The sequence below is a fragment of the Accipiter gentilis genome, chromosome 15 (genome assembly GCF_929443795.1).
Source record: "Accipiter gentilis chromosome 15, bAccGen1.1, whole genome shotgun sequence".
In the NCBI taxonomy this organism is placed as follows: domain Eukaryota; kingdom Metazoa; phylum Chordata; class Aves; order Accipitriformes; family Accipitridae; genus Astur; species Astur gentilis.
The window spans coordinates 5,559,182-5,578,281 of record NC_064894.1 but is presented as its reverse complement, the minus strand read 5'-3'; the positions used below and the strand labels follow the sequence as shown (position 1 = coordinate 5,578,281).

Sequence of the window (19,100 nt, the reverse complement as noted above, 5' to 3'; positions counted from 1 at the left end):
CCCAACACTCGGCAATGAGTTTTTAAAAGGCAACAGTCCCTGGGAAAGGAGACCAGCACACAACTTCTCTGTCCTAGCACAGTCTACTACTTCATTCCCGAAATCTTTGCATACGTGATCCCCGTTCATCAGAAACACCATAAAAGAAATAGTTCAGCACGTTCTTTTGCTGCTGTATTTTCTGTACTTGAGCGGGAGATCACAAATGCTGAACTTTACTTATTTCTCAGGATCAGAAGGGAAAAGATACACTAGGACTGGATACAGTATTCAAAGCCATGAGATTTATGAAATTGAAGGTTTTTTGTAACAGTATGACAAACTCTGTATTTAAACAGATCACTCCCACCACACAGAAGCAGAAATATAACATGCCTTTTGTTCAGAGATTTACCATGTTTAATTATTCATTTTTTTCAGTAGCTTAACCATGTATTCAGTTAAATAAAGTAATTAACAAAAGTGTTCAAAGTGAGGCAATATTGTCTTTATGTTATTTTTAAATCGTGATCAGGTATCTGTGTGACATGGAAAACTAAAAATCAAACAAAGTACATAATCTTTGCTTCTCTAATAAAATTTAGTGCCAAATTCTGCTCTCAGGTAGATTTCTATAAAGCATTGTCCCTAACAGCATTACAATACCAGGGCGTATTTCGGGGTTTAAAAAGTGCAAAAAGATCAGAAGTTGTTCTCACATCTTAAAGCACACACCAAATGGAGAGCTGGTGTCTGGCTCTAACACATATCGCCCCGCTGACCTCATGCAAGCAGTCGCAGCATGACTCAACTCCAATAAACTGATTTGACTTCATCAGATGGTAATTTGGCTAAATTTGCTTTTTGACTTCAATTTGCCTGCTTCAACGAATGAGAGCACAATTTGGCTCCTTTCTTGGTGAAAAGGAAGCCAACCAAACATGACTTTCACCAGGCCTCAGTTTTTGGCCCCAGATTTCAACACACACTATTACAGCAATCAAAAGAACCATAGAAATTACTTATCATTTTACTGTTCCTCAACACATTTCACACAGTCCTGCAGCGAGCAGAATCACAGATGAACCTCAGAACATACAGAGAGCACAACTACTACACTGGACATGAAAAGGAAATTTTATTAAACATGTTTACATAACATGAGTTGGAAGTTCATTTAAAAGCACAGGGGAGTGTTAAGACAAGTGGTCAAAATAGAAAGGTACTATCGAATTATAGCTAGTTGGTTTTTGGCCACTAAGACAGAACAGGATCTAGTAGTAGTGCACCAATGCTTGAGTTCTTCCTGCTCAGCAGGTCGAGCAGTAACCAATCTGCGCCCTATGGAAAGATGGGCAGAATAATTCCCACGTGTTGAGTAATAATAAATAGTTCACTTGGTGCAGGCAGTATGTCTATGAATTAAAACCTAGTGTGTACACAGTTTCTACATGTGTTACAGCCCCACAGTAGGAATCTACACCAAAATAGTTATTAGAAGGAATTTGGTCCGTACTACATCACGTTTTCCATAGGGTAAAAAATAAAGTCCATCTATAGACATTTAGCACCAGACTCACAGACCTAGCCTGGCTAAAACCTGCAAAATGTCTATAAGAAAAATGGATGGCTTAGATTTCTTGGTTACTTCAGTATAGTAATTACGAGCAAACTGTACAAGTACATGCAACATACAAGCTGGCCTATGTGGAACTAACATACATTATTAAATAACCTTTTTCATCTCTTTTTACAAAACGTGCATGCAGCTTTGAACAGTTCCAAGTCATGCTGCTCTATTTGTGTGATCACAAAATTGAATGGCCTGTAAAAGGAGGGGAAACATATCAATGCACCTGCAGGAATCTGCAGTTGTTCGCACATTTACAGAATATCACAAGGGATTTCAAGGCCAAGAAGAACTCAAATGAATAAAAAGCAAATTGAAATTTGACTTTTTTTTTTCTCCAAAAAGTAAGATATCTTGCGTTAAAAAATCAAGCCTTGTGCTTGCATCAATCTCAAAGAAATGTAAACTAAAATTTGATAAAAACATTAGTAAGTGCAGAATATTTCAACTGGAATTTCCAGTGAAACATTGAACAACTCATACCATGCTCTATCCAGGGCAGACAGGTGCGTCTGAAGCGACACACATCAGAGAAGCCTGGGTACAGCTGAAAGTGTCATATGCTCAATCCATTCCTGGTCAACATTTTGGGAAGTCAAATATACATTTATACACAGAAACGTAAATATTTCCTCTCCATTTCTAGGAGGAAAATTGCATTACCAGTAACATATTCAATGTCAAAATTAAGACTAAAGCTGCTTTATACCAGTCCCCAGCAGTAGTTGCAGAATTCTTCAAAATTCTTCCATGCAAAACATCATAAACATAAAAGTTATTATATATAATGCAAACATATCTGCTTTTTACAAAGAAAAAGTGGCACTGTGATGATTATTTATTTTTAAGAATATAACTTAGATTGGTCATTTGTTCTGGGTTCCCACGTGAGAGACTTGGAAGTACCAGAACAGAGAAACGATTTGTACTCGCTGGAATCGTAACTGTGGCTGTTGAACACTTTAACGATGCTTACAGAGATATGCTTCAGCCCTTTGTTGTTTGGTTTAGAAAAAGAAAGGAAGGGTCTCTGTTAGCGTTGTGAGGACTTCTACAAAACTAGCAGAATCACATGGCAAAAAACTAGTGGAAGTGACAAGTACAGAAAAACTGCTGAAACACCAGGAAGGTAACACTGCTTGAGGGCTCTCTCAAAATGTGAAAAAATACAACATTGTTAACAGAGTGAGAGCTTCCAGTTTGGGTCATCTTTGACTTAGGTCGAATCTAAAGGTCCCTCTCTCTCTCTTATTTTATTTCATTTTTTTTTTTTTTTTTGATCATTATAAGCATCGGTGATAGCCGCTAATAGATTGGCCGTATGTGATAAACCTTTGTTCTGTCAATTTAAGCCATCTCTCGACAAACAGACATATGTTTGGATAACTACTACAAGCAAAAACAGAAGTGATTGTCTCTCTCCAACAGTGTTTTTTGATCATGTGAATATCTGGTTCCAACTGTCATCCTGGGTGATGTTTCTATTAGACAGCACCTGCTACTATGATCTAATGCAGGGAGGCCCAGTTGAACTTTCCAGAGATGACTGGGAAGCCCTGCGTGTCAGGGGAGTCAAGGTTGGATCCACTAGTGACGAAGGAGGAAATAATTTATACCAGCCTATTACCACACTGGACAGATCCAGTTCCTCCAGAAGGATCTGGGCAACGCCCATGAAGCATTTGTGGTCCATTCGGCCATAGTCTCCCCAAACTATTACCTGGAAGAAGATAAAATACAGGTTCAGCATTGTCCCCAATCCCACGCTCATATGTTCACTCCTGCTCTTGTTATGTGTAGCATAAGGAAAATGTTATTCTTAAGGGTGAAAGATTGCTCCCTCTTGTGGGAAAACCTAATGGCAGGACAGGAGTGAGAGTCAACAAAAGAGAAATGTTTAATACAGCCAGACATTTCGCAGGTCTGAAACCACAAGCCACAAGGATGCGTTTGCTGGTATTTATAAAATTAAATGCTTAGTGAGTTGGAATGGGTTTATGCATATTGCTTAAAGTTAAGTAAACATGCAAGTGCTTCTCCAAATTATAGCCTAAAATGGGATTAAGAAGCAACTGACCTGAAGGACTTTACCCTGTGGACTTTCATCAAAAACCAGTGTCTGCTGGTACAAAGGATCAAGGGTCTTCCGTGCAATTCTTGTTTTCTTCTTAGCTATACACGTTCCATTTTCCAATAAATACACTTTGACATAAGGAGCTGCAAACAAAACATCATGAGTTTTATGTTTGGACTTAAAAACTTCTACATTGCACATCGGAGCTGGATGACAAATGCCTTAAAAGGAAGCTGAGTGGAGAGAAAATGACACACATTATCTTCACTGTATAATCTGAATACAATTATATTCTTAAAATAAATGACGTGGCCCATAAGAAATCAATTTGATTTTTATAAACTTTGAATGTAATGATCTAAGATGTTACTAACAACAATTATGTTTCATGCATGCCTGTCATTTTAAAAACACTTTCTTTTGCCAGTTAGCTACTCTGGAGTCTCTATGCATGTTTAGGGGTCAGAGATATTTAACAAAAATAAGACTTTCATGTTTCATTGAAAGGAATATTTAAACTAAGTCATTCCAATAACAGACCTTAATTTCTCTTTCATCTTTGGCTCCGAAGGAGGTTGTAAAGAACCATTTTGGCAAAATGTTATCTAAAACAACTGCTCTAGTTGTTTCAGTAAGCAGTGGTTCTGGTAGCAATTATAAATCTCCTCTAACAAAGATTTCTGTAAATAATTAGAATGTCAAAAAATGTCCTTATAAAATGATACAATATTAAATCTCATTCATTATACAAATTATTGACACTGGCACTAGCACAACCTGCTGTCTTCCTGAAGCACCGTTGCATACAGAAGATCCTGGCATGTGGTGGGTCTGTTAAGCTGTTTGTTCAAAGCACTTTCATCTGTTCTCCATCTCTTGTTTTGACGTGGAACAAACACAAAGGACTTCATCTACATTGACAAAGCCCCTCTGAGATATATGACTTGCCTAAGATACGCAGAAATATTTCTGCAAATGTTCCTTCCAGAACGGATGTTGAGCTGCTGAAAAAACTTCCTTGGAAGGTGGCATGCAACTGGCAGATGCAAGGCGGTAAAAATTGGACATTGGTAGCAAGGATATCTCCATGCACACATTCCTTGTTGAAAAGCAAACCAAACAAATGTAAATGGAGTGACAGCTAACAAGGAGCTCAAAAAGTCTCCGATCCCCAGCTCATCAACATATTTCATATTCTTGTTTTCTGTTCATGTATTGTCTTTTTTTTTCCCTTACCTGGGGTAGATTTGGAGCCAGGTTTTTGTGTGAGGCCACGGGCTCTAATGACTTCTACTTCTAGTTGGCCCTTTTTATCCACCATTCCAATCTGGATGTCACCTGAGAGGGAGAAGAAAGAAGCCCAGATTTTAGACAAGCAGTGCGCCCCAGAAGATAGGGTATGAGAGTGAGAAACGGAAAGACTAGTTTGCTACTAGTCTGCTGCGTTAGTGTGCTTGTCACCTCTCCTCCTGATCCGTTTAATTTCCCCATCCTTAAACCACGACTAAAAGATATGCACTTGGGGAGCACAGTGACCTCTCTTGGTGTACGGTTTATATCAGAGCTCAGTATTTCTGATCCGTGGAAGCAGGCAAATTTACAGCAACACTATGGTATAACCACCACACCTTTAATTTTGCACTGGTAAATTATCTGGAGACTTCCCACCTAGGACTGTTGCCCCAGCGTGCCAGCCACTGACAATGCGCTGCCCTGGCAGCGGTCCCACACTCAGAGAGCCTAAAACCCAAACTCATGTTCAGAAATCCCTTCGGCTGGAAGTTTCTGCCTCCAAGGTGAGACGCAAGAGCTGGTAGTGCAAAGGGTCCTTGTCTGATGAAGGAGGAAGGAGAACTGCTGGTAGAGGCTAACGTTGAAACCTTCTTCTGTAACTACAATTGCCTGGCTGGATGCGCAGCGTAAGGCAGAGACGCCAGTCACACGAGGCACGCAGGCATAGCTCAGCTCCAGAGAATGGTGCCCTGCCCCTCAGCAGCTCAAAAGAGGTCTTTTTTCTGCAACAGTCTCCAACAAGTACAGGGGTGACAATTTTCCTGTTTTTATCAATATTCCACACCCATTTTTGGTGTGAATAAAATGATGCAACGCGTTAAAATAAGAAGCTGCTTTCGCTACTAAATAGTCAAACTTTTTTCCCTGCCTGAGTTCTGACAAATGACATTTCCTGCAGAAAAAGGAAACTGCTTAGTCCGAGACCAAGCACTGTTCTGATCTAGATCGACAAAATGCAAGGGAAGTGAAATATGGGCTGATGGTCAAAAGTGTTCTATCTCTGTGGTTTCATATATCATGGAATCAGCTGGGCAGAAATCTAACCGGCCACTTAGAATAAACAATGCACAGTGTGATGACATGGGCAGCTACGTGACACCTGTGCAAATAAATGAACTATGCATATATCCATGAAAAGCATGAGTATGTATGTATTTGACATGTGAACTCTGACTGTCTAGAAAAACACGCTCACGAATAAATGGTCCTGAACTACAGAATTTGGGGTCTGGATTTAGAAAGACAGCATTTTGAAATTAACTGGGCATGCGATTTTTCACGTGCTTGTCTAACAGTATATTAAAGCAGTGTTTAGACCGTGGTACTTGAGGTATGACAGAGCAGCAGGGAACATTTCTTTATCAATCAAACTTTGCTTGAATAAACAGAGCCCTGCGTTGCACTAAAAATAGTTCACAGGAAAATTCCAACAAGCCTTTTTAAGAGCACATCTCTGTATCGCATATCCAAAATAAAACATGCAACAGGGAACCAGAAGGGGGAGCGATAATACAAACATTTTCAAATCGTCACTAGTGAAAGGGTACCACATAGAAGGTCTTACGAAAATTGTTAAAAAGCATGACTGAGTGCTTTTTGGGGGGCCAAAACTTGAGCCTTTAGTAAATAAAGCAGTTCTAGGAGGTGAAAATAAATGTACTACTCAAGTAATCTTCAGAAAAATATTTAGTTAGAAAAGGATTAAAATAAAGAGATGGAAGAAATCTAGACCCTTACATTCATACCAGTAGAGCCACTTGGATTTTTATTGGGCAAATCATCTCACAAATACCTCCTCTTTCAAAATAATAATAAAAAATACTGATTTAACAAGTTTGGTGCTAATTAATGCACCAGTAAGTAGAAGTTACTTGGACTTACACAGCAGCCCCTGACTTAGGGGGTAACTCAAAGCATTCTCAAGAAAGTTTCTGTCTCCTCCTGCTCACAAGTTGGGAGGGAAACACTTTCTTCTGCAATTTTTCTTTCTGTTTCTCTCTCCTTTTTCAGAAGCAGCTCAGTAGCCCTTCCTGAAGCTGATTCTCCCAAGACAGCTGTACTGAAGCATTGGCCATTTATAATTTCCAGCAGGAGAAGTATGGTTAAAGTAGTGGATCAAGGACTCCTCACTTAGCATCCTAAAGCATGTCAAAGAATTGCTCATATATAAACAAAAAAATAAAAAAAATAATAAAAAAATCAAACATTTCCCAAGATACCTACACAGCACTGCAGTACTGAACACCTTATACACTCATACTCTGTTTATAACCAAGGTACAGCTAATACTACTGAAGGGAAATAAATACAGACTGGTCTGGAACACAGAGAAGATCACAGACAGCCTCAGGCAGCTGCTGTAGGAAAGGATTTTGTCTCTTTCATGACAAAGACTGGCTTTATCAGCAACTGATTATTGGGCATTGCAAATGTGGGCAGAAGTTTCACATTCTGGGGTTAGATGAACTAAGTCTGGACAAGTGCAGAGTTTGGCCAGGAACTGTCTGTCACATCCAATATAATCTGTGGAAAGTAAATATAAACTCTGAACAGCTGAGATTTTACAGTGAGCTACAATTGGAGAAGCCATAATAATTTTGAGTGGGAAGTGCAACTTCAAATTGCAAATGAGATTAGCTGACACCTCAAATGGAGCAAATACTGCTTCTCATCTCATTTTGGATGCTAGTGTGCTAGGAATATCAGTGACTGCATGTGGGACCTTCATGTTTACAGTGAAGGAAGCCACTTTGTAAAAGTCTTTTTGGTGCTGTAGTCTGGCAGTGTGTGCATTAGTTAATTGGCTTATTATTCATTTAACAGAGGAGAACATATTATTCTTACCCATGGCAGGGGTTGCTAGCGTTTGTCGGCCTACTAACTGTGCAGGTCCAAGTCCGTCGAGGAAATCACTAAACTGACTGTCAGCGCCCAGCCGTACTCCAGGAAATATTAAGCTGAAGACAAAATAAAAGCTGATTAAGCATAAGAACAGGATTAATTTCTATTGTCCTACAGTATTTACCTCAAAATTACTACTGATACAAAGCAAGCAGCTCAGGACGTGCAACCACAAATTGTTCTGCAGCATCAGGAACGAGCTGTCTCCTGTGGACCCCAAAGAAGTGTAGTGAAATTCAGCACATGGGCCCAAAGTAGTCCATAAAACAGTTCTGGCTAAGGAGTTCTCTAGGTGAGAGCCTAGTGAAGAGCCTGACAAGTGAATAAACTACGAGTGACCTTGGATGAGAAAACATAAAAAGCCTCATGAACTTTAATAGCCTATCCTTCTTCATTCTTGGATGCTTGATTTGCCTTGTAATACTGTTTGATATCTATACATACATCGAAACCCTATCCTTATCAGTTAGAACAAAAAGGGAAAACAGTTGTATACACTAAATTAATCTGATTGCTGCAGCTGTTTAATGAAGCAGTAAACTGGCAGGTAATAGTAGTGTTGATGAGAGCTAATGCCACTCCCTAGCCAAAATATTCTGGTAGCCACATCTGGATCTACAATTGGTACCCACCCCTCTTTCAGGACACAAACTGAACTGTAATACATCAGCACAGAATATATGGAAACATTCCAGGTCAGGCTGGACGGGGCTCTGAGAAACCTGATCGAGTTGAAGATGTCCCTGCTCACTGCAGGGGGTTGGACTAGGTGACCTTTAAAGGTCCCTTCCAACCCAAACCGTTCTATGATTCTATGATATGTGCTTTTCCAAGCTGCTTTCTTGTATTCCAGGATCGCCACTTTTTAATAGATATACAGTCTCCAAACAATAACAAAAGAAACAAACAAAAAAAAAGAAAGAAAAAAGAGAGAGAGAAAGAATGATCCATGGTGGGGAGATTCAGCTTTGACTTCCTCATCACAATTATGAGGAACAGAAGAACAGACTTTGAACCAAGTCTAGATAGCATCTTACCCAGCAGGCCATCCACCACACTGTATCTGCTTGTCCCTCAAAGGAAATTCCCTGTTTGACTGGAGAAAATGATAACAAAACTTCCTAATAAAATTTGATTTCCACAGATCAGGCTTACGTGCTCCAGTCACTCATTTTACACTGAAAACTCTTTGCAAACCCCAGTTCGTTGGATAGGAAAAGCCCATTCCTCTCTTCAAGACTAATTGATTTTACTATGCTTGCCTAAGTGACTGCCTGTAACTAAAGCTGGCCAGAAAATATCAGCACAGTGCTTTTCGTTAGAACACTCTGATTTACCAAAAGGTAAGCTTTTCACATAAGTTTAATTTTAAGAAATCTTTTTTTTTAAGAAGGTTTCTTTAGATGGAGGAGGAAAAGAACCTCAAGGTCTCCAGTTCAACCGTGAGCCCACCAGTCACAGCATTCACCTAACCTCGAGATACAGCTTCAAGCCCACCCTTCCTGACAAGACACACAGTCTGCTTCTCTCCCCAGTAGCACTATACTCGTTCACTCTCGCCCCTGCTATGAAAAGTTTCTTGCTCATTTCTTTGGCCTTTCCCCCCCAAACATGTTACATTTTGCTATGGAATGACTAACAACATTGAAAATATTCACTTTTCAGACACCTGAAGGTTATGAAGTATTAATTATGTATTGTGTATTAATTCTAATTAATAGAATATGTGTAGTAATTAATAGTATGTGTATTAATTCTAATTCATTAACTCTAGATATGGGCCAAGCAGAAGAATGCAACATGGTACCTGGGGTACGTGCTGTAGGAATCTGCTTTCTCAGCTGAGCTACACATTAATTGGTCTTATGAAATGCAGGATGAGGCATGATACTGTCAATAAACTATGTGATCCTAGAAGTAAAGTCAGTATGATAATGTACACACACATAAGGAAGGAAAAGTAGCCTGTGCAAACTTAAGCATTTCCTAGTTGTCATGAGTACCCACCTACAGTAATGTCAAGAGTGAACTGTGGACAAAATACTACTAAAACGACCAAAGTCAAGCTCTCACTGATTTTGATGGGAATCTCACAAGAGATAGGAAAATCCTTGCAAACAGCTTCGCTATTCTGAATACAATGTGCTATCAAAAACTGATTCCTGCTCACACTAGAAATAACATCTGAAGTTAAAGGTGACATTTCTAATGTTCGAAAAAGGCCCAGAACAAGGAGGGAGAGAGGGAGAGGATTTTAGGATCAGGTGGTACAGTGCATGTACCCCCGATTATGTGATGCAATTGTGCGCCTTTCCTTCTACCTTGCAGTTGCGTCCAACTTATGTTCTACAAATAAGCCAGTGATGCAAGTGGGGGAAGTGATTAAACAGAAGAAAATGGTTTTATTGGTCATCTTTCTTACAAGAATCTGTGTTTAACATTTTTCATTCACTGCAGTCTAAACCCAGAGCTGCTGTAACTAAAATTGTTGTACCAAACTCATGCAAGTTTGCAGAGCATCTGAGGATTTGATCTATAGCTAATCACAGAATCATAGAAAAACTGAAGACTTCAGAGAAGTTTTCTAAGCCACAAAATAGAGCACCACACTGAACAGAGCCCTCTGGTAGCCCTTTTGCCTACGGCATTGTGTCCTGTTTAAGGAACGTTTCTCTTCCTTCATTGCAGCAAGATATATTTAACTGTTTTGTTACCTGCCTCCTTTGGCCCATTCTCCTGGGCTTCCCTTCAGAGCCACTGTTTGATATTGGTGGTGGTCTCACTTCACTGGCCTCACTGTTTCTTTACTCTTGCCAGAGATTGGAATAGGGACATGGAGATCAGGGTCAGTGTTTAAGGCTAAGGTCAAGTGTGAAGTGGGTTTGCAGTCAGGTTTGCAAACCTGCATTGAGGTTTGCAGCCTCAATGAAGTTGAGGTATACTGAGGAACAGGAATCAACCAGAAGAGCTGGTAACTCTATCAAACCAGAAGTCAGGGACAGAAACATAGTGAAAAGTTAGGGAGCCGGTGCCAAAAGTATGGATCAATAAAGCAGGACAAACGTGGTCAGATGTGAAGAAATCTACTGTATGAGAGCCCTGAGAGAGGTAAGGAGAATTCTCAGAGGCAGAACTGGTGCTGGAACAAGAGACGGTGAGCAGGCACAGGAGCTAAGGAGGCAGAAAGAAGACATAAGATGCAGATCACGTGACTACCACCTTGTGATAGCTCACTTTACCTTGAAGGTGGACCTAGTTCTAAAGGATAATTTTCAAACTAAGTCCTGCTATGCACACCCAGCTTGCAATATGTCCCAATAAGAAGCAAGTACACTTGCTCTCTTCACTGCCTTACTCAGAGACTGATTCTCAAGTCAACAATTTAAGGCTCTACCTTGCAGTTTCTGTCCTTCAGATGCCCGCTGTGACCTCCAGATCCAGACCTTGGCTGCCCCAGCCTTGCCAAATCTGTTTACACACTCGGAGGGTGGAGCAGAGGATTAGGCTGTTCCCCTGAAAAGATCCTTACTGTCAGTACTGGGCTCCCACCTCTCCCATACTGATAACCAGGGAAACAGGCTCCCCAGCTCCACCTCAGCAGGGTCCAGTTTACTGGGCCCTTTGCCTCCACGGCGAGTGACTGGTGCCTTACAGACTGACGTTGCAGCACAAAGAAAGGAAGGAGGATGGCAGGATGGAGTGTTGAAAGGGTAAAGGTAATGCCCTATCATAGAATCATAGTGGGAAAAATACTGGGATATTTTACTCTTGTCCTTCACTCTTCATCTGATGCTTATTTACTCTGAGTTATTCATGATAGAGCCTGTTTTTCTTACATGGCTTTTGCAATTCTTAGATTCGTCAAAGAATCATAGAATGGTTTGGGTTGGAAGGGACCTTAAAGATCATCTAGTTCCAACCCCCTTACCTTCCACCAGATCAGGTTGCTCAAAGGCCCATCCAACCTGGCCTTGAACATTTCCAATGATGGGACACCCAAAAGTTCTCTGGGCAACCTGTTCCAGTGCCTTACCACCCTCACTGTAGAAACATGAGGGTGGTGAGATCATCTGATGATGAAGAAACTGCACCTTTACACAGCTCCTTGCCACCACCATGGCTGCCCCTGGCTCTTCGTGCCTTATACAATGTGCAATAGCAATTGTGGTAACACGGTAAGCATATAAAAAGATGAAGACAAAGAAGTCCCAATCTCTCGTTTTTTCCAGTTGTACAGGGTGCAATTTGCCTACCCCTGGTTTCTTCTTTTGTGGGGAGGCATCTTCTAAGAATTTCCTAGTGACCACTGTGCCCTGGCACACAGGGTAGAGTCCCACTGAGAGCTGTGAGGAGGCTGGACTATTCACACACACTTTTGTGTCAGATCTGCCTTTGTTCTCTTTTCCTACATATTGAGTCAGTCAGCAGTGAATGAAAACAGCTGCCCATTCCCCACCGTTGCCTGCCTGATTTCAGTTGATGGGGCAGCTGGACTCTGGGTTTACAGTTCTCAATAAGAGACTTGGACCAACTCCAGACTAAACTTTCTTTGTATATAGTATTACTGAACAGAGTTTCATATCACAGGGATTTACATAGAACATCTGAAGTTTAACTCTGAGTTAATCCAAACATAACTCGAAGAAAAAGTACCCCTATGTTTTGTTTTGAATAACGCGGTCTGAATTTAGTTGTCTTTTGATGAACAAAATGCCTCACCGGTTGACAGGGAAAATGTGAATCCTTAAGAAGTCCTCTCTCAATTTCAGTTTTCAAGACATTTGTGTTACATGCCTAAAATAGTTCAGTTTTGCAAACGTTTCAAGAGGAAGAATCTGTACACAGAGCTATCCCCTTCAGCCAGAGCTGGGACCTCTGTTCACATCCCAAGTTTTCTTACAAAGACAAGAAACTTCTCCTACGTTGCTGATATTTTTAATGCCACTTACTTGCCCTCAGAGCTATAACTATTTATGCTGCCGTCAGTGGATTCCCGACTCGGCTGTCGAACCATACGACTTCTCATCTCTGCTGCCATTCCTGTCTCTGTGCTTCTCTGTATCGTGCTCTTTAGCTTCTTGTTGCCAGCCTCTGAAAGCAGAGAAAAAGAAGCAATAGTTAGAATAACAACTTAGAGCAAAGCCTTTCCTTGCAATTTTCCCCCAAGAACAGTGAACTGACTTGACCATTACTATTTAATAATACGAAAAGACTATTTTGATCAAAGAAGGAATCCCTCTTCTTCAGCTGCAAACTGGCAATGACTTCTCTTTAAAAGGGATGCAACCTGCAGATCTTCATTAGGGCAAACTGTTAGAAATTAGGTGTCTTATTAATGACCTTTACACAGTTGGAATGTAGACAGGATGACTGTGATAGTGCCTGCTAACCATATACTTGGTAAGGTGTCTCTAGCCACCTCGTTAGTTAGGTTGGGTGACTACAAAAGGAGTTACAACTCTCAGAAAAAAAGAGGGGAAAAAAATCCTTCATGCATTCCACAGAAAAATGTTAAGTACTAAAATACTTAGTATCAAAAATATAATAATATGTTTTGACTCAGCAAAATCGTACTTTTCACCACGGAAATTCTTCAAAGTAAACGGTGAGCTTTACATAACTTCTGACCTCAGCACTTCCTAAGCAGAATTAACTCCTGAAGAATTTGTTTGGGAGACGATGGACTTCACAGTCTAGGCTTGCAACCGAACACTATCGAGTAATGCATATCTTGTGAAATTCTTTAAAGACTCGATCCATTTGGAAAAGCTTCCATCACACATTCTTTAAAATGCAATTTGTTTTCCACCTGGAAGGTTTCATGTTACCCTTGCGCAAGGAGAACTTCCAGTCCTTTACAGGGGTGGTTATGGGCTCAAGGTGCAATGGTCGATCAAAGAATTCTGCTGTCGTGTGGCAGAAATTATGCTTCTAGATGACAGTAATTGTTCTCAGATATCTATAACTGAAATACTTCCACCAAAGTCTCTGTGTGATGGAATAGCGTGTGCTGACTTCAAACTCGGTGTCCTGTTCTTCTGCATTTAGTTCAGCCCGTCATTCAATGGGTAACATTAGTTTCTCTCAGGAAGTAATAGATTTGACAAAGTTCCACGTAAGTGCATGCAGAAACATTCTTCTCCTGCATTTGCCCCTTCATTTCAGTGCTCCTTCATTTGCTCTCTGTGAAGTTTGTGCTTCCTTTTCACAGTCTGCTCAGGGGAGCGCCGGAAAAAGTCAATGTTTCTTCCACCTCCACCTGCTGTGGACTGGATTGCTCTGAAACAGTTTTCACCTTCCTGTTTCACATGGACACCGTTGATGTTTGAAGCTGACAGATCTTGACTTTTCTTCACATAAAAGTTATGGCTTTGGTAGCCCCGCACAGCCTACCCATTGCCCAGGGTGTTTAATCGCGCTGTGGAGAATAGCTCGCCCTTGCTCTTTGGGTCTGCAGAGCTGGTGGAGGGCAAGGAGAAATCACACGACAGAGCAGCTCCCCCTCCCCGAGTTATCACAGTAACCTCTCCAGAGCTAGCAGAGAGACAGCAAACGTGGCCAAAGCGAAAAAGAAAGAATTCGTATATTGGGCTTAGAGGAGAGAGACATCAGCACAGCAAAAGGGGCTGTAGTTTTCCTCTTACGCCTTCTGGAGCAGGGGTTGTTTACCTACGGCCACCCAGAAGCAGAGAAACTGCTGAGCAGAAGAAATCGGCTATTTCCACACATCCTTTACTCCTTTCTGAGGTCAACAGCTCTGAGGTTTTGCTGTGGGTCACTGCAACTCATCCAAATTCCCGGTCCTTGGTCAGCTGAAAAGGCATTGTTCAGTGCTGCTAAACTTGAGTAGAGTAGGCTGGACAAGGTACACCAGGCAGACCAGGTTCTGCCTGTGGACAGTGCAGGTGGCTGTGGAAGGTATTTGCTGGAACTTCAGTGACACTCTGTAGAAAATCAAATGCTACATTTTGGACCTGAGCTTTAGCTTTAAAAATAGATGGTGTGTCCAGCACATCAACGCTGAAAGGTAAGCTGAGCATCAAAAATGAATCAAAAGGCAGCCTAGGAAGCATAGCCCACAGGCAGAGCCCTACACCAAAGCAGGACTCTCACTTTCAGTAGCTATGCATTTGCCACCCATATTGTTTTGGGCTTTTCTCTCTTGCTGGGACCTGTCCGGAAGTTTCCATCTGCTTCCATCTGCTCCTACAAAGCGGGTGAGATTATGTGGTTTAACCCCTGCCTTCTTTTCCGGAGCCAGCCAGCTCAGGCAGCATGAGCAGGAGGATATAATATGGTAGAGCCTGAAATTTGGGGACCTGAATAGGGTTCCCTGTGAGTATTCACGGCTCAGGAAATGGGAGTGATGGGACACTAAAGGTAGCTACAAGATCATCATGACCGTGGCACAAATTGGGAAAGAGGTGTTGCTCTGGACCACTGGACAACACGGTGGGTGCTGGAACTTAGGGATTTGAACCAGGCTGAAGAACATATTCATAGAAATAACCACTGTAAAAAATATCCATTGATGACATTACAGAAATGAATATTTCAGCTTTGAGCCACAGCAGAGATTGAAAATGGCAAGTGGGTTTTTCAGAAAGAGTAATTTTATATTATCATGGATAATGTCCACGTTGCTGCTTGAACATACTTCTTTGCTGCACAGGTTTTAAATGCACAGGCCACGAAGTAGGAATCCTTGTGCATGGCCATAAGCAAGTCCACAACCTTGTGTCGCTGTGCTGCAAATACCAGACTGTCTTTTTCCGAATGTTTTTCAAGACACTGCTCTCTGTCTTACTCTGCTGGATTCTGCCTCTTTTTTTTCTTGCCAACATTTTTTTTCAGGTTGAAAATGAAAACAAATTCTTTCGCCTCCTCTTGTAAGTGCTACTAGTATCCACAACATTTCCTGGGAAAACTAGAGTCCTCCTGCATATTTCAGTGTACAACCTCAGTCTTAATAGTCTGTAGTACAATCAGAAATGTAACATAAAAGTAACCCAGGACAGAATGGTAAAATACCTCAAGAGTTCTATGGCATAAAGGGAATCGGTTTTGCCCATGACTAAGAACCGAAACACACGTTGCACAGGTTTTGGATGTTTTAACCGTGGTCAGTTATGCAGATCATATTTTTTTCATGCACTTATAGCACAAAAGTAATGAGAGCAGTTTGTCTTGCTGGTGTACTCCTGTAAACTTCTCAGCAAAACCCAGTTCTGCAAGGGAGGGAGGTGGTTAGCATACAGCAGAGTTGGGAACTGCTGTTACCTCTAAAGCTGCCCCAGTAATACGAACTCACACTTTGGGGTACAACTTCCAGTCCTGCCTTAACTGCACAATGAAATACAGAATCCGAACAACTACCAGTGTTTCTCCTGTTCTTGATAAGGTGTTCTTTTTAAAACATTCATTTTCATCTGGTATTACTTTTAATCTAGCAGTTCTGCATGTATCTTTGGAATGCCGCCTTTATACGAACAGTACAAGTTCGTAAAATATTTAAGTTCAATATCTATGATATATTGAGAAGATTTGCTACTCTTGCCTGGTTATCTATTGGAAAATGCTTGGTCCTGCTTCTGATTTTTATTAGGTTGGTATGTACTATTAAATTTTATAATACGTTACAGTTATTTGCCTGCACTGTGTAAATTACACTATATTCATTGTGCAGACTGAAGATAAACTGTCCCTATACTGAATACCATTTAGGTGCAAAATTTACTCCAAAATGGCCTGTATGATTCTGTCTGCTGTGTCAGTCATGTAAGGCTTTCTGCAAGCAGAAATGCAGATTGATGTGTATAAATTGCATGTAAACATATAGTTTAACAGGTACAAGCTAGAGAAAGACTATTATATAGCAAATGTGATGAACATTTTTGCAGATTTAATAACTGATGCGAAAGGATCATAAAGCAGCCATCTGCAGCTACAAAACATACACAGTCTGTAAGCATCTTGCAATTCATCAACAGCCTCGTTTTAGCACTCCCGCTACAACACACTGATGCATGTGTGCAATGTGCTATTTCAGTCTATGTATTGTAAATATAGCCTATAGGGATTCTTTTTTGGTCTGACAAGAAACTGGTCCCTGATTTTGGTTTGCTCAGACAAAAGTAAATTAATGGAGATCCTAATCTAAGTAATGATGAAGAGCAAAAAGCAAGCTCGTTACTGTACGCGCCGTCTCACATTTGCACAAAATATCAATGCAGTTGATGTGTCCCCAATTTCTGTACTTCCTCATCACCTTCACGTATAGCAGCCAGGAAACACCATTGACAACAGCATTATATTAGCGAGAAAGGGTCAGTGATAGGATCTATAGAATTAAGACGGCCTACTGGAGACACCTGAAGGCTAGCTTTACGTTTCTAAGGCATCCAATTCAGAGATGACAAAGCCAGGACAAATGGCCCAAAATGACTTGAATCCATGACTGCTCTTGGCGAAGGCACGTTGCACATGGCGTCACCAGTGGCCTGGCTTTGTCATTGGTGATTCAGTCAGTAGGACAGCGTTAGAGATCTCTGCAGGGCAGAAGACGACAATCCTGACATGGTCTTCTACGTACTGCCTATAGGGAGAGGTGCCTTGCGCGAGCATTGCCCAGAATCATACCTGAGAGCAACTGGTTGGTTAGCACCAAAAAAAGAAATTTACACACATGCAGCACCTGGGTACGTGGCATGGAAAAGTCGTGACTCGTTCAAAAGAACGCTCCAGAGAACAAAGCATACACCACTGCTAAATCCACTAATGAAAGGGCTAATAAGAAGGGTACTAATACTCAATGTCATTGCATGACTCAAGGGCAAATTATTCACGGTATCAAGCACGCTCATGCATCCAAAGAAAGCCTAAAAGGACTACAGCTCCAAGCCAGCTCTGACTGAAACCTGGCAGGACTGTGACCATATCGCTGGTTTGCACACCAACTGTGTGAGACACCACCAAGGTTACGCCAACTGGAATAGTAAGGGTCATCCTCAATTCAAAGAACTATAAAAAGAAAAGCCAAGGGGCATATTTCCTTCTGGTTCTTTCTGACGTGCTACTGATTTTACAACCTCAGATTTAGCTGCTGGGAGACCTGCTGAGTTACAAGTTCTGCAGCATCCCACTCACTCTGCATGTAGCACTTTCAAACAACAACAAAATGTATTTACACATGAATTGACAAAGCGCCCTTTGGCTTTAGTCCTAAAACAGAGAAAGAAAAGAAGAAATAATTCAAACAGCATTTTCTTTTACATGTGTACATCTCAGATGAACTCAGCAGTAGACTGATTGCAAAGATTGAAAATACATAGTGACTATGGACAGAAGATAAATAGTAAAAAATATGACCTTTAAATACAAATGTTTCCTAGACTTCATATTCCACAATACTCCACTCTATTTTCCATTCTGTGTATTCTGCTATACTCTCCTGAATATATAATGCCGTTTATAAAAAGACATCTGAAATATTGTAGTAATGGTCTTCTAAATGTTTCCTCCACCTATCACACAATATATTCAAAGAAAGGAGAACGCTGTTCATATTCTGTGGTGTTAGATCCAAATACAAACCATCATGTACTTCTTCCCATTTCTATTTATTAAAACAAATCCACAAACAACATTGATACTATTATAAATAACAAAACCTTCTAGAAAGAATATTCACCTTTTCAGCTGAGATAACTTACCAAGATGTATCTTATTATCAGGAGTTTGGAAAAAACCGTATCTCACAACTACATTTATAAATTCATATATTCAGCTGGCACACCAATTTCATTCCCAATAAATATTTTCAGATAATACAGAAGATATAAAAAGATATTTTTCAGATAAAAAGAAGATAATGCAATTGGTCCATTAATATACACAGTATTTTTTTCCGACATATTTAGAGACCAAGGAAGAAAAAGCACCATTCCTAACAAAAGGAGAATTCACTGAAATGCTGTTAACAGTTACGTTAATGCTTTGATGGCATTTTAGCCAGCATACTGCAGAATCTCAGCTTTTGACTGTGTTCATCATTGAAAAGCAAACTTGCAAACTCAGACTCTTTAACGGTTTGCACTTATATTTCAAAGGAAAGTAACTTTACTTATCCAACAGCTCCTATTGACTTCTGTGAAGCTGAAGAAGTACTTTGAGAAGAAATGACAGGAACTGCTTAAGGTCCTTGCTCAAACCAAAAGTAAACAG

General features: G+C 40.7%; 1 protein-coding gene across 49 annotated transcripts in view; it reads right to left on the bottom strand.

Moving 5' to 3' along the window:
* Positions 1-1,098: 1,098 nt before the first annotated feature.
* RIMS1 (regulating synaptic membrane exocytosis 1) overlaps positions 1,099-19,100 on the bottom strand; it is a 335,886-nt gene continuing 317,884 nt past the window's right edge. For all 49 annotated transcript variants that reach the window (XM_049817970.1, XM_049817920.1, XM_049817954.1 and 46 more), the window contains 5 exons: positions 12,827-12,968; positions 7,821-7,933; positions 4,920-5,021; positions 3,687-3,826; positions 1,099-3,329 (listed from right to left, as the gene is read on the bottom strand). In XM_049817970.1, coding sequence (XP_049673927.1) covers positions 3,111-3,329; positions 3,687-3,826; positions 4,920-5,021; positions 7,821-7,933; positions 12,827-12,968 — 716 coding nt within the window. In that variant the 3' untranslated portion in view covers positions 1,099-3,110. The remainder of the gene's footprint in view (positions 3,330-3,686; positions 3,827-4,919; positions 5,022-7,820; positions 7,934-12,826; positions 12,969-19,100) is intronic.